The sequence below is a fragment of the Pezoporus occidentalis genome, unplaced genomic scaffold (genome assembly GCF_034315485.1).
Source record: "Pezoporus occidentalis ecotype Australia unplaced genomic scaffold, CSIRO_AGI_Poc_V1 ctg46, whole genome shotgun sequence".
NCBI classification, from domain to species: domain Eukaryota; kingdom Metazoa; phylum Chordata; class Aves; order Psittaciformes; family Psittacidae; genus Pezoporus; species Pezoporus occidentalis.
This window is the reverse complement of record NW_026915791.1, coordinates 1,984,136-2,005,345: the sequence shown is the minus strand read 5'-3', so window position 1 is coordinate 2,005,345 and position 21,210 is coordinate 1,984,136. Positions and strand designations below refer to the sequence as shown.

General features: G+C 42.9%; 1 protein-coding gene across 1 annotated transcript; it reads right to left on the bottom strand.

Annotated features, from left to right (window-relative positions):
• Positions 1–12: 12 nt before the first annotated feature.
• MIS18BP1 (MIS18 binding protein 1) lies at positions 13–20,698 on the bottom strand. The gene is made up of 16 exons (XM_062635629.1): positions 20,137–20,698; positions 19,306–19,419; positions 17,846–18,354; positions 15,999–16,075; positions 13,992–14,122; positions 11,045–11,135; positions 10,674–10,837; positions 9,322–9,482; positions 8,519–8,627; positions 6,265–7,129; positions 5,352–5,512; positions 4,201–4,343; positions 1,691–1,839; positions 978–1,059; positions 326–380; positions 13–135 (listed from the first exon to the last, which is right to left on the bottom strand). Exons 1-16 carry the CDS (start codon positions 20,696–20,698, stop codon positions 38–40), a joined length of 3,471 nt encoding a protein of 1,156 aa, XP_062491613.1. The 3' UTR covers positions 13–37.
• Between the last annotated feature and the right edge of the window lie 512 nt (positions 20,699–21,210).

Sequence of the window (21,210 nt, the reverse complement as noted above, 5' to 3'; positions counted from 1 at the left end):
ACAGTAAGTGTTGAGCTAATGAAATCCACAAAGTTCATCAAAAAGAAAAAGAGGAATCATCCTGTTGTTCTTCATCGGATGAGTCTGTTGCCTCCGTCACAAACAGCTTCCCTGCCAGAGAGGGCTGTGTCACTTCTGTAAGAAAAACAGGGTTATTAGTGTGTGTGCCCAAGCTCGATAAGCAGCTACAGAAGGTCCAAAAAGCAAAGGTGCTTATGAAAAACAGACTGCAGAAAAATTATTAAACACAGATTGGGGAAACCCAACAAGCCAGCAGCAATGTGAAAGTTAGGTGAAGGAGCCTGAAATGATGGCAGCTACTTACTTGTATGGATTGGGAAGGTCCTGCGGGATGCTGGCGTACCAAGCACACCTCCAGCCTGACAGAAGGACAGAAAGGACCTGGTGAGACCACAGTGCAGCACGGGATGGGCAGCACAGCCTCAGGGCTGCTGACGCAGGTTCTGAACAGTGCTGGAATTCAGTTGCCCTATTGCTGTGCTACATTTTCACCTAAAGGTTTTAACTGTTCAGCTTCCATAAATTCTATCACTGACATTTCTTGGCTTCTGGGATCTCAGCTTTTCATGGAAAAGTCAGAAATAACAAAGTTTAGGATACTGAAAGAATAAGTACATAAACTGAGGAACTGATACAAAGTGAGTATTACTGTTTCCTACAGTACAGAAGAACAGTAATAAAAAGTAACAGGAACTTCATACGTACCTATAGATCACCATTACAAATCCTGTAAAGCATTTGACAATAAATAGCTCTTTTCTAACAAAAAGAACTTTTCTCTGAGAAAAGCAGATACAAAACCCAGCAGTTTGGGAGGAAGTAGGGGAAGTTTCCTGTTTTCCATCTTGCACATAGACACTAGTCTGTGGTCCTGGGATTCTCCTGCCTATTGCTTAGCTAAACCTTGCATTGTTAGGGTGAAATTAGGTGGCATTCAAGGAAACCAGGCTTATCACCTTCTTCTTGACATTGTCCCAGGTGCCTCTGCTGCCCTGCGTGTTCTTCTGCATTCTGAAAACGTACTTGTCGTAATCATTCCTGCAGGTGTAATTGAGCAAGTTAGTGTCACCACTGTGCTGACCACAGAATCCACTGGACACAGTTAAAGATGTTACACATGCAACTCTAATTCAGCACTGCCACTAAAAACAGTCATTGGGCAATTAAATATCACAGCAGCATTGGATCAGATCACATGCTAGATCTCTAAATGCAAGTACCAGGCAAAGCTTCACCAGCTCCCCAGGTGAGGTTCATTTCTTGTCCATTAGATAAAACACCACTCACACAGCAAGTTTCAAGATGATTGATTCAGAAAAGCCTGAAGCACCTGGGTTAACAGGGTCAGACTCAAAATGAACAGAGAAACCACTGCTGAGGCTGAAGCCCAAATCACTGCCTTCTCCAAGAGTAAAAGGACATATTGTTGACATAGGTTTTGCTGCGCATGCTTAGTTGAGTAGCTTAAAGGGCACACACTGCCAGAGGAAAGGGCTTTCATTAAACAAATCCCTCAAGGACCATAGGATTTGCTACGTGTGCTCCATGTCTGAAAGTGAACTGGTGTCCAAGTTCCAAGAGTGATATTCTTGAGTGACAAAAAACAATCTTGGGGAAAATGAGAAAGGAAGACATTAGCAGAGGAATAGTCAGCTGCAGGAGCTCCTACCTGTTGATGGGTACCAGCATACCAGGGCTGATATGCTCACACTGAGGGGTTTTCGCCGTAGGGAGAACAGCTGAGGAAGGCGTGATTGGGTTGTCCGTAAGTGCAAAAGCATCATCGTCATCATCTTGGCTTCCCCAGAATGTTGGCAACTACAAAGTCACAGCAGAGCAATCAATGACCTGCCCTTTGTAACAGAAGTCTGCTGAAAAGGCTCCTCACAGGTCTGGCTCAGCAGCCATAGGCCACAGGCCCTGCACAACACTATGGACCATGATGGTGTCCCTCTTCCCCACAGAGAGCCCCAGACTCTATTCTCAACAGGCAGTTGCTCTGTTCCCTTGCTTACTTCAGCCGCTTTTTTGACATCTGGAGATGCAGAAACCAGCAATGTGCACAGCAGATAGAACACAGGTATGCAAGGACTTGACAGAGTGGCCACGCAATGCCTCTGTCCAGCACTTAATACTTCTCTCATTGATGCCCAACACTTTCCTGGCCTTTTAGGCTGTGACTACACATTCAAAAATAATTTTTGATTAAAATTACAAACTCAAAGCTGACCATCAGTATTTGGGAGGAGGATTTCAGGATAACTCAGTGAACTTCTTTCATTTTGAAGAGAAAGAACTGGAAAGGCTCAGAGAGTAGACATGATGATAAAAAACAGAGCTCCCCCACTCAGGAGCTGCTGGAACGTAGCACCAGAAATTGCCAGGTGCAGAGGCTGTACAGGTTCAAGGAGGAGCTGGCCTTGTACATGAAGAGGGAATCCATCCACAAATGACTCCTAATTTTAAACATGGCACATGCCAGGAAAAATGGATTTTGGAGGGAAAGGATTAAAGTAAAAAAAAAAAGGGGGAACTCACAAACAAATGGCTGAAGTTGTATTCTGCCACAAGAGGAGTCTCCTGTAGAATCCCTCTGCAGAACCAGGGTGTCTTAGACAAGGATGCATGGCCTTTTTTGTGGCCAACCCACTCATACTCATCCATGGGGGATTTCTCCACAGCACTGCTTATGGAAAGCAATGCAATTACCACTGCTTAAATTCTAACTTCCCCATGAGTGTTAGTCCACTTATGGATGTGTTCCAGAATAAGAAATGCACTACTGCTACGAAGAAAATCCACCAACAAACAACTATATGAGGAGATACAGAGGTACTGTTGTGTCCGTCTGGAGCTGAGGCACTAGCTTTAATAGGCAGAGCTAGCTGGGGCAGAGAACAGCAAAGATGCATCGTGGACTATACGTAAAGAATTCCCTACAGAGAAAAAAAACGGTTCTCTTGCTAATTAAGTGACTTTCTCTTTACAAATGAAAACGGGATTAACTAACATTGAGAGATGGACAACGAAGCTGGTGAAGGGCCTGGAGTACAAGTCTTATGAGGAATGGCTAAGGGAACAGGGGTTGTTTAGTCTGGAGAAGGCTCCGGGGGAACCTTATTGCTCTACAACTACCTGAAAGGAGGTTGTAGTGAAGTGGGGATTGGTCTTTTCTCCCAAGTAACAAGTGTCAAGATAAGAGGTAACAGCCTCAAGCTGTGACAGGGGAGTTTTAGACTGGGTATTAGAAAAATTTCTTCACAGGGAGAGTGATCAGGCATTGGAACAGGCTGCCCAAGGAAGTGGGCGAATCGTCATCCCTGGAACTGCTCAAGAAATGTGTAGATGAGGCCCTCAGCGATACAGTTTAGTGGTGGTCATTGCAGTCCTGGAGTAATGGTTGGACTTAATGATCTTAAAAGTCTTGTCTTAAAAGTCTTTTCCAACCTAGTTGATTCTATTCTACGACTCTGGGAGAGCACATACTCACGCTTCACCACAGTGAAGTGGAGGCTTATCACAAACCGTAGCACTCATCAGCTGTGGCACTGGGTGCTTGGTGCAGCTGGGGGCTGCACATGGAGCAGGTGGAAACACACCCAGCCTGCACTGGATGCTAAAACTGAACCTAACCAAGGAAACAGGGCAGCTCCTTCAGCCCAAACAGGAGAGAAGAAGTAAACAGGCAAGGACCAGGACAACAGCATAACAGAACTCCCACAGAGAAACCCACTCCCAGGCAGCATCAAGAGTTTTTGAATGCTAGATGTGCTGGGAAGAGGAAGAAAGAAGATCTTACCTTACTTCATGCTGAGTATCAGCCTGACTTTATAAAGTCCCTGGTTCTGCGGCACAAGGATGCATCTGCTGTTCCCAGGACAGCAGTATCACTGCACAGCCAACCTTTCCAGCAGCACAAGTTCCTCCCACACAGAGGCAGAAGGGATGCCCCCCCCCACCACAGACCTGTTTAAACATCCATTCAGCAGCAACGCTTGTCTGCAGGAGCCACACATTCCCACTGCCAGCAATTCAAATATTACAATAACAAACTAAGTAAATAAACTTCTTTCCCCAAATTCACAAGATCAATGGAGCTGAACCAGCAGACTTGTAACACACTCTCGAAACACCAACCAAAAAAGCACACTCATATATACACTCTTTTCCCAGATTTACCTTTACTTTTCTATTCTGAAAGGGTGTTGCAGTGAAAACATCATCATGGTTGTCCTTCGGCAAATGCTCCAGGAAATCTCTCATCTGCTTCTTTCTTTTCAGTGTTCCCACTTTGGCAGTTATTGTAACCGGCTCTTTCTTATCTACACAAATCAAAATAGTAATTGTTCTAAAGACATCACTTTAAAATTCACTAAATACAATCAGTGCTAGTGATAAAGAGTCCAGTCTGTCCTCTGTGGCAATGTCTCAGCTTCTTTATGATCCTTTGAGTTCTTAAACAATTTATGCTTTCAGAAAGAACTTCTCTACTATATGTTAAGTGGAAGCTTACTCCAGAGCCTTACATAGCTGTTGCAAGTGTCACACCTCAGCCATTTTGTTATGATTTTAACAGAACTAACCATGCGTTGGCATTTCAGAGAAAAAGATCCTAAGGCTTGTCACCTGTTTCAAGAGGAATAAAGTGCTCAGACAAAGGCTTTGCTGCACAGAGATCAATTTAGTGTCCTCAGCACGAGGTTTATGGAAAGCTCATCTCAGGCTTCAGCATACACGCTTATATCCTGTCAGTAAGAGGAGCTGCTATCAAACAGCTTTCCTTCCCTAGGCACTTATTCCCTGCATTAAAGAACTGGACTGAAGATCTTACACACCTTTCACTTTGGAGTGTACTTGCTCTCTGTAAACATGAACTACTAACTTCAGAACTGGACATAAAACAGCAACAGGCATGTCAGTGCCAGATACCCCAGCACGCAACCTCACTGTTCTTACTCTGCGTTGCTCTTAGTGCATCCAAGTGCCCCTTATCTTTTTTTGAGAGCTCTACAAGTAGTTCATTATCTACTAGGCCTCCAAGAACTTCTTAAGGTACAAACAGCTGTTTTCCCATAGGTGACAAGTCTTTCCCATAAGACTTCCCATCATGCAGAAATTGAAAAAATTCTAAGAACATCCTTTGTCTTCTTGTTACTTCACAGTCATTTATGCTGCCCTCCAAGCTCTGCAACAAAGCTTTACACTGCAGAAGATAACAGTCTTCACTGTCAGACCCTGATGAGCATTTGTCTGTATCTGTCATTTCATAATAAATACTGAATTTTAGATTATTTTAAATGACAAAATACCCAAAACCAAGAGGTCAGTACCTTTCTGTTCTGATTTTCCTGAAGCTGTGGCCTTCCTTTTGGAACCTGTTTCCTGTTGTTCTGCATATTTCTGCTGGCACTCTTCAGCAGAGCGAGACCCCACCGCCATGGCGACCTCCACCCAGAAGCCATTCTTGTGCTTTGGAAATGAGGCAATGGCCCTGCCAAAAGAACACAGCCACAGCCTTCAGCACACTGCAGGACCTGCACAGCACTGCCAGGGAAAGCATCCAGAGACCAGCTGCCCTCCCTGGAAAGGACGCTGATGTCTCTGGTATCTTCTTCAGAATGCAGATTTATTGGGACCATTTAAGGTAATGGTGCCATTACCTATTATTCTCCTGTATTTGCAGCCTCCCCCCCACAAGACAGGAGTTCATGCCTTTTCAGGTTTCTAATCTAAAAGAAACAAGCTCAAACTGGTCATTTTACTACTTGGTGTATGTATTAAATATTGCCCAAGAGTTTAAGTAATTGGATGATGTTTTAATTAAACATTCTGGCAGCCAATCTCTCCTTTCCAAAGCTTAAATACATAAACACATCATGTTTAACATTTTATTCCATTAGGGGAGAGAATACGCTCCCACTGACATATAGTCTAAATCATAAATATGAACACTTTCACTTATTATTCGCCTACTTATTTTTTTCAATTTTACTCCTAGGAAGGCTTATTACTTTTAACAAGTACAATTTTTGAAAAACAGGTAGAGGAGTAGATTGACAAAATTTCACCTAATATCTGTGTTCCTCTCACTTCACACTGATCACTGTGGAAGGAGCTGGTTTAGGCTCACACATCTACAGTGTGAATCCTAAAAACCCAAATGCAGATCACTCAACCCCCCCAGCATATACCTCCCAGTGCCCAAGAGAACCTTTGCCCTGTGAGGACAGCACAACCACTTGCCTGTAGAGCTTCTGTAATTCCTTTTCAGACCAAGCATCACCTGCCCTTGGAAAAAGCTGTAGAGGTTTCTGCACCTTTCCCCTTTCAGATTCTCTTGATTTTGCTGCTGAAGGCTTGGCAGTGTTAGAAACTTTGTAGTTTGTTTTTCTATCAGATAGCTTTAAATCCTTTTCTTTTATATGAAACTCCTCTTCACTGCTTTCAGACTCAGTGTCAGGTTCAATCAACCTTGGCAGGTTGGTTCTGTCTGTTGTCCTCACTGCCTTATCAGGCAGGTGGGAAGTTCTAGACCTAGTAGCTGTTTCTTCTTCAAGTAAATCAGAACCATCCTTGGATTTGGGTACACTTTGCCTCAACAGCACATTATAGGTGTTAGTCATGTGTTTTACTGACCTTTGCTCACAGGACATCTTGTTTGCATCATTCTGTGACCTTCTACAGTTAGAGGAAAGTTTAGAGCTGTGAATCTCTGGTTTCAATAAAGGTTTAGTTTTCCTTTTGACAGACAGTGGGATATCTTCACTGGATTCCTCTTCCTCATCTTTGCTTGACGGTTCTTCTGTTAAGTGCTTATTTTGCCGATGTTGGGCTGACCTTAAAGAGTATTTGTAAGCCTCCTGATACATAGTCAATTCTCCATGTTCCGCTCCTCTGTTTTCCTTTGATGTTGCTGAGGTTCTGCTACTATGTTTGTTTAGTGCTCCAGCATTTAAAGGAGTCAGCTTAGCAGAAAGCTGTTGTTTAGTTTTTGCACTGTTGACTGCACTATCACTCGCATCATCATCTGAAACAAAGTGCCTGGCCGTATTGCTCCCAGTGGGTTTGGCTTCTCTTTTGGAACTTACCCCTTTCTCATTGTTTTTCCCTGCAAGAGATGATGTCAGTATAACATCACACATTGTAACATAAACCATTACTGTGTTCTCAGGCCAGCAAAGACTAGCCTGTTGCAGGATACCAGACAACCCATGCTCATTGAATCTTCCAACTGCTTTCTAACAGGCTGTAGCCCCTAGTGTTATCAAACATGACTCAGTAAAACCAGCACCTAGTGAAGCTTCCTGAGATCACCACACCTCTTCTCCCATACACGCATCTTGGAAGGATTGAGTAGAGGCTTCTGCCCTAACACATACACTCCAATGTATCTGGGATTCAGTTTTTCAGGAACAAGAAGGTACACAAGACAGACGTGACAGCATGTCCCGGCAGGCAGGCCAGTCCACTGCATGGCAATCAAGAACTGAAAAGCCATTTACACAACTTTTGTAAAGAGCACATCACCGAAAACTGGTTATAAGCATTGGATTTGCACTGAGCAAGTGTCCCTCTGCTCAGAAGGAGCACAACTAGCAGCAGGAGGGTTCCTCGCCAACAGGAGACATCCTCTACCTGCCCAGTTCATTTTCATGAGAGAATGCCCCCAGATGACTGAAAGGATTAGGATTATCAAGGCTTCAAAAGGGAATCATAGAATAGTTAGGGTTGGAAAGGACCTTAAGATCATCTAGTTCCAACCCCCCTGCCATGGGCAGGGACACCTCACACTAAATCATGTGAAATTTTTGAAGAGATAGAGAATAAAATAGTAAACAGAAAATGTTGCTAAAATGCAGAGGCTGGGGTTGAGCAAACACTGACATCCCAAAAACTTTACTTGTGCCACAAAGAACTTTTCTGCAGGGAACATGACAGTTGCTTTACGAGAGAAACTTCTGCTTTATATTTAACAATGTCTTCAGGATTCTGTTACTTCCCAAATTCTATTAAATGTTTTAAAGCTCTGTTAATATACTTCTTTTGCCTACATAGGCTTTTTTTTTTTTAATTCATCCAACTTAAAAAGTACAGCCAGAGCAGCAGTTCCCAGGACTGGTGAACTCTGCTTCTCTTCAGGTTCTCTCCAGCTACATGTAACAGTCACACTGACAGATCCAAACTACAGGAGCAGGAACTTCAGAACACTCATAATCCTTTAATTCCAGTTTCTGGTAAGAAGTCTGTTCCCATTAGTAAATAACATGATTTACAAACATGGTTTATATTTGGAGCTGTAAAACTGGGCATTTACACTACTTTGGTAATTGGTTGACTGCTGCTTCTATAAACATTAAAAGACTAAAATAATTGCTTTGCATTAACAGGACATCACCATACCACTCCAGCACCCAACTCATAATCCCACTGATTCTAGTCAATAACTTTAAGAGAAAAAAAAACAAACAAAAAAAAAACACCACAAAACATTTTTTACCTTTACTTTGTCTTTCTGACATTTCTTTCGTGGCCTTCGTTAGTTTCTTTCTTTTATTCTTCTTTGAGATGGAGCTCGTCTGTCTTTGGGATTTTTTACTACTATACAGCTTCAAAATAAAACAATTTAATCTAAACTTCTGCAAGAGTTTACATATCAAGCCAACTGACACCAAATCTGAAAACAAAATGTTTACAAGGACTGGTAGATTTAAAAGTCACCTACATTGACTGGTATCTACTAAATACTATGTGAAGGACACAGATGCTTATGCAAATGCATACAACCAAAGCAACTTAGCCAGGATTCCTTTAAATTTAAATATCCTAAACCCCCAAATTAATATCTCAAGGCCTAGAACTGCTTGAGTTGGTGGTTAATGAACTGAGGAAATATCTGGTCCTAACAGATGTGAAACCCCACATGGTGAGGGGTGCACCATGGCAGCACTGACAACCCTGTGGCAGGGAGTTTGTGTTATGGTACAACTGGAAACATTTTACCTGTGAACCCTGATGATGCAAACCAGTCCATCTGCAACTTCCTCTCAGAAAAATTTATCTTTCAAAAAAGAACACTTTTGCCAGAAGTAATTCCCAATGATTTCCATTCTACAGACAACAATACCTGATAATACAGAGATTAAGACTATTTTTTGTTTTAAAATATTTCTATAATGCTTTCAAGCTTTCCTGCCTCTTCAGGTACTTGTAAGAGCTGGACTCTTCCTGTGCGATACCTAGCCAAATATATTCATTATATTTAAGATACATTTAAGTAAACAATAAACAAAAGAGTCTTACCATGCTCAAATAATCAGTTCCACCATATTGTATAGTAACATTTAGCTCCTGGTCAACAAACTCGCGTTGCCCACACCAAAAACTCAGTGGTGGTTTAACAAGACGGCCACTCCGAGTGTACACTTGGTCACTCACTATGGATTTTTGGTTTGGTGTTGTAACTGCAAGGAGAAACAAGGAATCTAGTTTTGTCCCCAGTATTGTATTGAAAATTCAGCTTTGCGGACTTCACAAGCATAGCAGCAATGTTGCGTTTAAACCAACCTATTTGCACTGACTACATAGAAAATATAAAACTTAGGACAGTGTTCTGTTGTCCTTTTAAAAGTGCTCAGGTTAGCACTGAGCACAGCTTAACATGATTGAATTTATAATCCTCACAAATTATAGAATTTACTCTTGTGAACTTTTTATTTTGTTTAGAAGTTTATAAATACTGTAGAAGTCATACAGGGGAGTAGAATGATAAAGAAAAGTTATCACACTGAACACATCCTAACTGCAACAAGAGAAAAAATAAAAGAAAAATGCTTTTATAGTGTTAGCAAGAAAACCTGATTACAGTATTAACAAATAGTACCAGGAAGTTTGGCAAAAGTCTTGCTGGAACTTGCTGGAACTATGACAGGACATTAAAAACAAGTCAAAGTTAAACCTAAAAGCTATTTGTGTCCAGAACAAAGCTGAGACTGCATTAAAAGGCAAAGGAAAAAACAGGAGGATCAACAGGTTATGGCTTTACACCCATTTCCCTTGGAAACAAAGCCAATGCTATGAATTCTTCCATAATCAATTCCATCCATACCCAAATGTTAGCACTCCCTATATCTCCACTGTGGCAAAAACGTTAAGATGCCATGAAACAAACCTGCTCGAGGACTTGAGATGATTTAAAATTACCCCAGATGAAAAGGGCACTGCAGGGAGGAGTCCAAGGATGGAGCTGTGATAGAGACATTAAATCCCACAGGCATCCCCAGAGGGACTAAGAAGAGAGTACATTATGCAAAATAGCAACTAGAAAAAAAATTCGGTCAAGTTTGCTGTCAGGATAAATGGCTCTGAAGTCATTGCCTTCAGCTACCGCAGACCAACCAGGCTGCTGCTCCTTTCCCAGGGTCAACCCTGAGGGCAGCCCCGACTTACTTGGTGTATGGCAGCATACCAGAAATAAGAAGACAAGTCAGTGCTTTTGATCACTGTGGTCTAAGGGAACACAAATAAAAAACTCCACCCAACTAGTCTGTTACACTTCCATACAGCCCGATTAACAAGATAATCTTCTGATAGGGACAATAGCTCTCAAAAGCACCCCAACTTTTTTTCTGAAGACAGGATTATTAAATACTCACAAGTGTTTTCACTGTTCTTCGGTAATACTTCATAGGTGGTGTTCCTGGCTTCAGGTGTCTTTACACCTCCTGTTGAGTCTTTTCCATTTTTCAACACATCAGCACCTACCACTGAGTCACCTTCTTCATCTTCATTCTCAGCACTATTTTGTTTTCGTTCTTTCCTAACAATTTGGAGGAAAGAAATAATAAAACATCTTAAAGGTAAAAGGGTATCCTTCCAAAGAAGCAATAAGTATGTGCCTGGAACATAGTCTTCATGCCCACATCTATAATCTTTTATACTCCTCTAGTACAGTATTCTTAAAAAGCAAAATCTCAATGAATACTAAAAAGAACATTGCAATGAAACGGAATCTCCAAAGAAATACCTTCTTCTTTCCTCAAGAAATTCCTCCATGTATTCCTTCCATTTTTGGGAAAAACCGTATGTAAATCTTCTGATGAAATGGTAGGGAAATCCTGTTTAAAATAAAATCAGCATTAAAAATAGCTGAGCAATATTTTTAATCACAAAAAGTAGCAATAATATCCAGTACAATCATGGTTTTGTAAGTACCTCAGAAGCAAATTGCGTCTTTAAACACACCAGAGACACAGGCTGCAGAGAACAGCATAGAGAAGTTAACCAAGAATTGACTAATTACACTAGTTACAAGTGTCAGTCTCTGGAGACAGCACTCGAGTTTCCAGGAACCAGGAGCATACACTTTCCTGTTCATCTCACTGTATTGACACAAGGCTTCTTGGCAGAGTACCGCAAGTCCCACAGAAAGCCTGAGGCTTTCAGGCTCCAGTTACATCTTAGCTGTTTCGACTTGCACAGAGTTTGGACTAAATTGATCTTTAAAGTTCCCTCCCATCTTAAACTATAAAACCATTCTGTGACAGATGTAAAAATATCCCTTCCCCACCACCTCGTGCAACATTTTACATTTACCAAGACTGAATGTCATAATTTGAACGGCCTCTCAAAAGCTCTTACAACATGCTTTGTGGCTAGCACTCATCCCTACCACCCAGAGAAACTTAGCAGCATGAGGCGACAGCTGCTGCTTCCCAGCTCATGTTCTTTTCTGCTCCACAGTCCACATGCTTATGAAATTCATTTTATTCCTCCCATTTTATATGGTTATTTAAACCCACAGAGGCTCCTCCTTCTCATCACATCAATACTTTTTATCCTTACTAATCTTCCCAGAAGTCTTTCTGGAGGCCCAAAGTGTACAGGCCCTGCCATAGTAGTCTTTCACCATTGTGAGTTATTACTTCATCCATATGACCTGTGCAGATGTCTGCCTCAATATCTCACTATACATCCATCAATCCCACACAATACTAGTTTCTGTTGGTTTACCCTATATGAATGCCGAATGCCACATTCCTTAATTTCAAGGAACTTGAGAAACAACATTCTTAAAAAGCTTTGTATCAGCCACCTTTCAGGCCTACAGGTATCAAAGCAGGTTTCCTGTGAGGTGTTACATGCTAGTTATTTCATCCTTCAGCCCCTTAAGAGCAGCACATCTGTTTGGTCTTTACACAGACTGGATAAAACATTTCCTGAAGATCAGGACAGGCTCCAGGCAAAGCACAGCAAGTGCCATTGTAGAAGTACAGCCTGGAATGGAGTGAGTACCACAGAGGTTATGTACCTCAACCCTGCTGTGGGGCAGACTGTGAGATATCAGCCACAGGCAACATCTTTCCTGGAACGGAGCATGGACAGATAATAACCTGTGCTGTCCCTCACATGTTTTCATCAACAGTGACCAGCGGACAAATTTGGGAGCACACCTGGAACACCAGATTGTGAATAGCACTTTGAATAATGAGGCAGAAGCAAGCAAGTGCCTAGCTAGTGCTGTTACGGCAACGTGTTTCATTAATGATTTCAGTGCTTCGAAGAGTCACCTGCCATCTCGGTGTACATCAGTCAAATGTTTTCCACAGGGAAGAAGCTTTGTTCACAGACTGATGGTTCCGCTGCTGCCCCCTCCAGCCTCTCCTGGCTGCCAGCACTGCCCGTTTAGGGAAATCCTCACGTTAGGCTTTAGCTGCAACATTTCTTCTCCTCTCTACCCACGTTAGCTTGTCTTTAACTTCTCTTTTGATTCATATATCCATACTGAATCTGTTCAGAGTATTTCCAGAATATTTTCCACACAAGCCCCATGGTAGGGTTTTGTGTGTTGGGTATGTTAGGAGACAAAGGGGAAGCTGAGAAGGAAGGGCAATTTTCACTAAGTCCAAAGATCAGAGGAATTGACCCAGCAGTCAATTACCACTTAGGCTTAGGAAATCTCTGTGGCACTTGAGCACTCTGCTCAGAAGTCTATTGCTTTCACTTTTCCTTCCCAAAATATTGAAATAAAACCAAATACAAGTATTTAGCAGAAGAACTAATAAAAAAAAAAAAAAAAAATCAAGTCAGACAGCAGCCAAGTCAGGTATTTATCGGAAAGCATCCCAGTAAGGCAAGTGAGAAGAAAAATATTAAAGCCACAGACATCTCTGGATGCCTAGTGCTTGGACCAAAAGACCAAAGAGTGCATATGCACTCCTTTAAAGAGTGTGATCACACACACAAGGCACACCTTTACTCCATCTATGAGATGGACAATGTTTACATTCCCAGAGCTGCCTGTAAGCACTAATATGGCAGCTCAATTACTAGTGAACATGACAGAGGATGCACGTGAAGCAAGAAGAGTAAAGCCTGACCTAACTTTATGTATAGATTAAGTTTCCTTTAACATTCCACAGGCTTCAAAACAATCTAGAGCAGGACGCTTAGCTGGATTTGGTGTAATGTACCACTTAGACCCTAAAGGTGGGTCAGTTTACTACATTATAAAGCGCTGACATCAGAACGGCCTGCAAGCAGAAATACCATGTATCATTGCAGAACAAGTCATTATTTACTGACTAGTAAGTCACAGACAGAACGCAAGCACCAGAGTAATCTCACCAGTGTCTAACAATCCCTACTTGAATGTCTTAGTGCTATTTAAATGCCAAAATATTGACTAAAATTACATAAAGTCTATCTTAGCAAAACCAGCTTCTTTAGAAGAATGTACTTATTAGCCAACTTCATGCCCTGAGAGCCCTGTCTATAACTGCAGCACCCTAAAGCTGTCAGCTACCATTAACAATAGATAGTGTTCAGAACTCTTGGTGGAGTTACTTCCCAGCATGTGCTGAATTCCCACCGAGCCCAATTAGCAGGGCAAGGCAAAACATTCGCTGCAGTAGTATGTTCAGTCATAAATCTAAAGCTCTTCTCAGTTTGTAATGTTACAATCATCTTCTTACCTTCTTTTCTCATCAAAGCTGAATTAATTTTTCCCTGTAGCAAGTAGATACTGCCAGTTGATGTTTTAACTTGGTTGCGTGCTACGCGTTCAATAATGGCACCACTATGCCAAACCACATCTTTCATATCTCTAAGACAGATAACATGAAGAACAGAAATAAAACATTGTTTTTATAGAAGAAATAATTTAAATCTAGACTATTAATATTCCACATAAGACTGGCAGTGCAACATAGGTAATGAGTAATACAGACACTGTGCTAGGTTTTCTCTTGTTAGCTTGGAAGAGAAACAGTTCTGGCCTTGTCTAATACTTGGACAGGAGACAGAACAAACATGTCCACTACTGCAAATGTGAGTCACAGAATATGGGCTTAGCGTTAGGCTGCAGAAGCAGAATGAACTAAAGGGCTCTCTCCATCCAGCTCATTGTTGCAGTGATACCATTACGCAAATTACAGAACAGCTCAAATGCGTATTTTCCCCAGGAATATTGTATTTATTTCTGACTTTCCCATTTAAAGACAAGAACAGCAGAAGAAGGAGCCCTAATATGTACAAAAATTAGAGCTGTTTAGAAACTATTAAGGGACTTCTCCATGAGAAATAAAAATCAGACTTAAAGTAGAAAAATCTGTATTTTGGGGGTTTTGAGGTATTTTTGGGAGTATTTTTAAGCATACTTTTGCAACAGTAACCAACAGATCAAACTACAGAGCAATATTAGACACTGAAACCCAAGATGACAGTGAAAATATGCAACTGTATAACCTGTCACAAGCCAATTCAGGGAGTCTGTGAAGTAAGTGAAAGAAATACGTGTAAGCAGCATGCATCGGATACACACCCACACAGATGAAAAGAGGTATGTTGCTAGTAGTCAAGGGTGTAGGGTGAGAGGATCTGTTGTTTTCAGATAGTCATGAAACAAATGTCAATTCCTGCTGCAAACCCTACCATAGGGCATGCAGCCTCCCAACATCCTCAGTAAGCCCATAGAATTGCTTCCTTTGACAGTGCTACTGCTGTTAAGTTCTGAGTTTTCAGTAGATAAGTGTTAAAGAGTTACTGACTACAGAAAGAGTAGAATACTCTTTCCTCATTTTTCAATGTCTTCAAACAACTTTATTGCAAACTAAAACTCTTCGTTGTTGACATTTGTTTTCCAGCTGTTTGAATACAATCTGACCAAAACCACAACAAAAACCCCCAGAGCGTCAGTTTTCAGATGGAACAGGTGCTGCTGTAGGAGTAGTGGTGCCATCACAAATAATATGGAGGGGATACCTGGCTGATGGCAGTCCACACCAAGTTTGACTTAAAGCAGCCACAAAACACAATTTTTGTGAAATGAAATAGAAGATCATAAGACACCAAATAAACACCAGTTTGGGGGATCTACCAAACACATTTATTCCTCTTAAGCTCTCTGACTGACTTGGGACTGGACTTTGAAATAATTATTTAACCCACAGTTTCCTGAATATAGGCACTCTACCTCTGGCACCCATAAATGAAATCAGTTTCTTCCTTAATAAAGAAGTTTAAGTGATAACATCACTTTGTATTTACCAAAGCCTAACAATAAGTTCCATGAAGGCACAGCCCCAGGACAACCATGGCTCCTTCTCCCAGCACTCCTCAGCAGCCAGCTGCGCAGCCACTCATCCCTCATCCACAGCTCTGCCATCCTGCAGTCTCTGAGCAAGCGGGTTCAGTGTGCTTAACCAGAAGCTAGACAGCTATGGTTATAAGATAGAGTAAGAGCTGCCAGCACTGCCACAAGGTTTCAGATGCAAGCAAAGGGCCATGTTCCCTGTGGCTGGGGGGAAAACAGCAAAAACCTGTGGAAGTGCTTCCAACAGTTAGCAAGATACTTCAGGAATACAAGTCTCAAACCAGCAGCTATTCAAGCCAGGGAAAGGTAGCACAACCTTTCTAGCCCAGATGCTGAAAGCACATCAGCATGTTTTACCTTGCATTTAAATTAAAAAACTATTCCTTACTTCCGTTTTCCTTCAACACATATTGCAGTGTTACCATCCATCACTTTAATTCTCCAGCTGGTTAGGCAGATGTTTTTCTGTTTTAAAAAAAAAAAAAAAGATAATTACATCACTGTTTAATTAGACTGAGCTATGAAACATCCCCAAGGCTTTAGCAAAATAGAAATTAACTCATGCATAAACCAAGATATTAGGCATCATCATCCTCCAGACCAGAGAAACTGCACAGTTACACACATAAGTACTGAAGCATAATCAAGCTGAAGTTGAATGCACAAGTGAAGACAGGAATTTAAATTGTATAAACTTTGAGTAATTTAATGTTGACTTTCAGAATACAAAGTCATTAGCCAAGACCTCTAGCAAATCCAGAAAGCTCCTCACAAAAGATACCAACACTATGCCACACCTCTTACACTTTGGCATCTGTCCTCCATTACTGCCCAAAATTATCCATGAAAAAATGAAATTGTATTTGTTAGTTATGTTATTGCTAAATTTCAGAGGGTATTGAAACGGCTATATCAAATCCTGCAAACTCCTGACATATGTACAGCTGCAAAGCCTTCATTTTGCAGTAAAAAGCCAGCTGTACTTGAGTCAGTTTGGAAAACTGTGAAGCATATTCCTTTGTTTTAAAGAAAGCTCCCTGGAAATTCTTAATGTCTGAAACCATCACTGTTTCTCCTCACAACTTCAGTTAATCAACTCCTGATCTTGTCTTGAGTAACACTGGCCCTTGTACCATCAACCTTGGCCTCACTGAAGATGTTACCAATGATTTAACCCTACAGACAGCACCTTCTGATGCTCAGACCCATCATGTCCAATAACAACATCTCTTCCAACATCTACTTAGCTACAAATCATAGAATGGTTTGGATTGGAAAAGACCTTAAAGATCATCTAGTTCCAACCCCCTTGCCATGAGCAGGGACACCTTCCAGTACACCTGGTTGCACAAAGCCCCATTCACAACCCCCATACTTGTAGGGGTGGAGCATTTATCACTTCTTTGGACAACCTGTTCCAGTGTCTTATCTAAATCAAAACTCCTTTAAAAAATAAAAATACAGGGAAACATCAAACATGCTTGGCAAAAGTGAGGGAAAACAAAGCAATTAACCTGCTTAACTTCAATAGGACTGCAATTTCACAGATTTCTCCAGGGAAGAAAGGGAACTCAGCCCTTGGGAAGGTACGGTTCCACCAGCCTCCTAGGGTAGTCACTGAAAGATGATGCAACATGATTCAAAATCCACTGCTTCCCTTGAGACTTAAGTTAGCAAGATGCAAATACTGCCAAGCATGTCTTCAATTGAAAAGATCTGCAGACTAGTCTCCTAGAAAATTTTTGTCCTGCTTAATTTAATGAAAGTTTGGATATCCTGTAGGAAAGCCAAGATTTTTACCTCCTCACCAGCTGTACAGGTTCAATTAACTAAGAACCATCCCCAGCCTACAGCCAGGAATGATCTCTCCTCCTTGGCTTTGCATTGACAGCCAAGAGCTAAATTGGCCAGTGATCCGTTTTTATGCCCATCACACCAACACACAGCAGTTCACATATTAAAGAGATGATGTAGGAGGCTCCTTCAGGTGGAAAACGCTTTCAGCCCATACTGTAGCTTGTGAACACTAAAACAAAAAGGCTTTTTTTATACAAAAAAAGGGAAAAAATAACCCACAACCAGTAAGATCTAATACAATAACATATATTCTCTTCTGAATCCTGAGTGCTTGTTATTCTTGACATAGAAAAAAAATTAAATCAATAAATCACAACTCAGAGCTACAGGCAGCCCACAAGAATAGATCAGTTGCCCTGAAGTATTAAGTTCTCCTACCTCTTTGTCTGTTTTGCCAGCAACTTGGTCTGTGTGAGGTTTATCCAAAGGGACTTTAGAGCCTTCTTTCGCCTTTTGTTTCTGCAGAATGTGGACTTCAGGAGAAGAGCATGTAATATTGCCTATGCACTGAGATGGCTTCTGAGAATTAGCCTCCTGCACCTTTTCTGTTCCATGAGCAGCTTGCTTATTACTTGCCTGCAATCCTCTTCTGCTTTGGTGAGGTTCAGTTCGTTTTGCTTCTCCATTTCCCCACCTTTTTTCTAACTCATCTCCATTTTTAAAAGGGGTAGAGTTTAAATTCACATAATTAATCATTGTATCTTGAGACATTTCATCATCAGCATCCATTGCTTCCATAATGAAATTATCCTGACCATCCTTATCACTGGCCAGGTACTCTGAAGGATCACTCCCAAGCTGCTCAGGAAAAGCAGATTTGACTAATGGCTTTTCTGTAGTTGTGGAAGGAGCAATGTTCTGCTTGGTTGGGTTTGAAGGTGTTGAATCTGCCCATTAAAAAAAAAGGAACAAAGAAAGTAGTGATATTTGAGAACTAATAAACATGGTCATAAATTAACTGCATTTTTAATAAGAGGATGCTGTATTGATTAGCATTACAACAGCTGTGAAAGCACTGCCTGTGTCAATTGAAGCCTTCTCTGAAGTTGTTCAAACTACCTTTTCCTCACCACCACACCAATACCCTGCTGTTAAAGACTTACAGATGTTCCATGTCCAAGCGAATGCACACCGTATCTATTAATAGTATCTCTTTACCATTCTTAGTATCTTTTCTTTAATAGAACCTCCTGGCAGAACAAAAAAATCATTTCACAAAACCCCAAATCTCAAATATATCCATCTTCCCAGAATACAAGATCTGGGGTTGCAACCCTGCTTCTGTTAGGCTGGGAGCCACAAGCATCAGGTTTGAGCTTTCAGATAAATTCAGTTTTGAACACTACTAAGACTTTGACAAGCATAATTTTCTTCATCTGCATTTTCCAAACTGGATTACCAGACAGAAGCATAAATAGGGTTGTTATCAAGTAATGACATGGGGAAAAAAAAACAGGAGAATTTCTTGCAGAGCAAATAAACAAGAGGTTTAGGTTTTTTTCCACCAAGTTTCTCATTTAAATGACAAAGTATCTATCATACCTAGTCACTACAGAACTCTTAACCACATCATGGGCCTGAAAGTAGCTGGCTTTTGTGTTAGCGGAGTCCGTGCACTCAAATGGACTAATGATGCCAAGCTTTAAGGCCAGAAGTCCACAGACCTAAGCCATAGTTAAACCAAGCCCAGTGCCATCTGCAAGTTTCTTCATCCATTTTCACTGTGTCCAGACTACAAAGAAAGAGTGATGCCCTGCCAAAGCGCACAAGAGATTATAAGCAAGAAGGGAAAACCCTGAAAGAGAGTTTTGAAGTGTTTTCAGAGCAATACCAAGTACCTTTTTGCTGCTGCAGTTTCTTCTTTATACGCAAGAAGAATTTCTGAGGGGTCTCCAGAAGAGGGTCTACAGCTTTTGTGATCTGGTGCTCAGGAATGTGAGTGCAAAGTAATTCTGGAAAACAGTATTAAAAAAGGTATTTCTGAATTTGGGGAACAAAGTCTTTTCTTATATGGGGCTGTGGAAGCAACAGAAATACTTCATGAAATACTAATCTCCACTATACAACACGTTTTCTTTCTTAAGATGGATGATCAATGCCACCTTTCCTTTTTTTTCAAGGGATTATAGCTGTCATACTGCCTCAGCTGCATGTTAGAAACACCCTGAGGTATGCTTGATGTAACTCAACCCACACGGATCAACAGGAGTTTGGAGGTCCCTACAGGCGGGATGTGTTTCACATTAATAAAGTCTTAAAAGTAGCAGAAGTAACTGCTTGCTTTGGCTTTTTCATTTACAAAGTGTAATTCTCTGTTTTTCAAGACACTGCAACGGGTCGACCCCTTTCATTCACAAACACAACAGAGGAAGCAGTTAAAGTCAAGCTAAAAGAGGGAGAAGATACCACGAATGGGATTCTTCAAAGCTAAAGAAAGGGGAAGCGAAATCAACTATGCCACAGGCACATTTTAGCATTAAGAAGCCCATAATCTAAACTTTTTTTTACCAGCTGAGGGAAAGCCAGTAACTGGTACCGATATTTTCTACACCTGCAAACATGCACTGGGTACTTCTCCCAGCCCCCGGAAGGGTCAAAACCTAAATGCAGAGATACCGAACGAAAGGTTAAACAGGAGACAGCTTTCTCGGAACAGCAACGGGACGCACCTTTTCCTGGCTGGATGTCCGCACCGCGCACCTCGGCGGGCCGCTGCCAGCCTTCTGCAGAGGCATGTCCCTTTTGCCTCCGGCCCTCCTGCGCTTGGATCGGCGTCAGGATCAGGTCGCTGCCGCAGCCCCTCTGCGGAGCCTTTCCCACGGGCGGCGCCAAGTCCTGGTTCTGCTGCCGGGTCGCGGCTTTCATCCGCTGGAAGATTTTGACCGGGGACTCGCTGGCGGGCGGTTCGCACGCCAGTCGCTTCAGCCACCGCCCGGGACCGGAGCCGGGGCTGACCTCGTTGACACCCAGAATCTGCCCGCCGCAGGCGCTGCCCGCCAGCAGCGTGGAATGGAAGACGCTGCCGGCCGCTGCCCCCCTCGAGCAGCTCTCCCCGCAGCCCGCCGGCTCCGCGGCGTCTCTGTGGGAGCCCTGGCCTCGCAGGAGATCCTTCAAGGGGGTCAGCATACCGGGGACGCTACTAAGAGGCACTGACCGGAAAGGCAGCTCTCCCCGGCTGCGGGCCGAGCCGCCGCCGCCGGTGCCGGTGCCGCGGACTGGGGTCACGATCATCCCGCCGCAGGAGTCGAGTCCCGCCGCAGTCCCTCACGGCCGCCTCGGCCCCGGCCCCGGCCGGTCTCCCGCTGCTCCCCCGCCGCCTCTAACGCTCCTGCGCCTCCCCAGGCACCGGCGGCGCCAAGCGCGCGCGCGGCGGAGCCCGCCTTAGCTGTTAGAGAATTTGAGTGCAGCCGCCGAGCGCTGATTGGTGGTGAGGGCCCCAACGTCACTGCCCGCTGGGCGGGGCGGAGCGGAGCGCTGCCGCGCGGGTGTCGCGGCGCTGTACCTAGGGGAACGGCGGCGCCGGGCGTCCGTGCGCGCCGCTTGGTGCGTGCGGCCTGTGAGGAGGCCTCTGCGTGCGGCGGCTGCGCCTCAGCGCCGGGTTGAGCTGCTGGCGGGAAGAGGGCGAGCGGAGCGGGCCCCTGTTTGCCGCACACACGCGGAGAACGCGCGGCACCTCCGTGTCGGGAGGATGAGCCCGCCTCGGAAGGCTGATGGGCTCGAGGCAGAGCGGCGGGCAGCGCAGG

Excerpts from the sequence above, each read along its gene's own strand:
- MIS18BP1 (XM_062635629.1), bottom strand. The coding sequence starts at position 20,698 with ATGATCGTGACCCCAGTCCGCGGCACCGGCACCGGCGGCGGCGGCTCG. Across the intron at positions 5,513-6,264 it reads GAATTACAGAAGCTCTACAG|GGCCATTGCCTCATTTCCAA; the intron begins GCAAGTGGTTGT and ends TTCTTTTGGCAG. Across the intron at positions 1,060-1,690 it reads ATGCTGGTACCCATCAACAG|GAATGATTACGACAAGTACG; the intron begins GTAGGAGCTCCT and ends TTACACCTGCAG.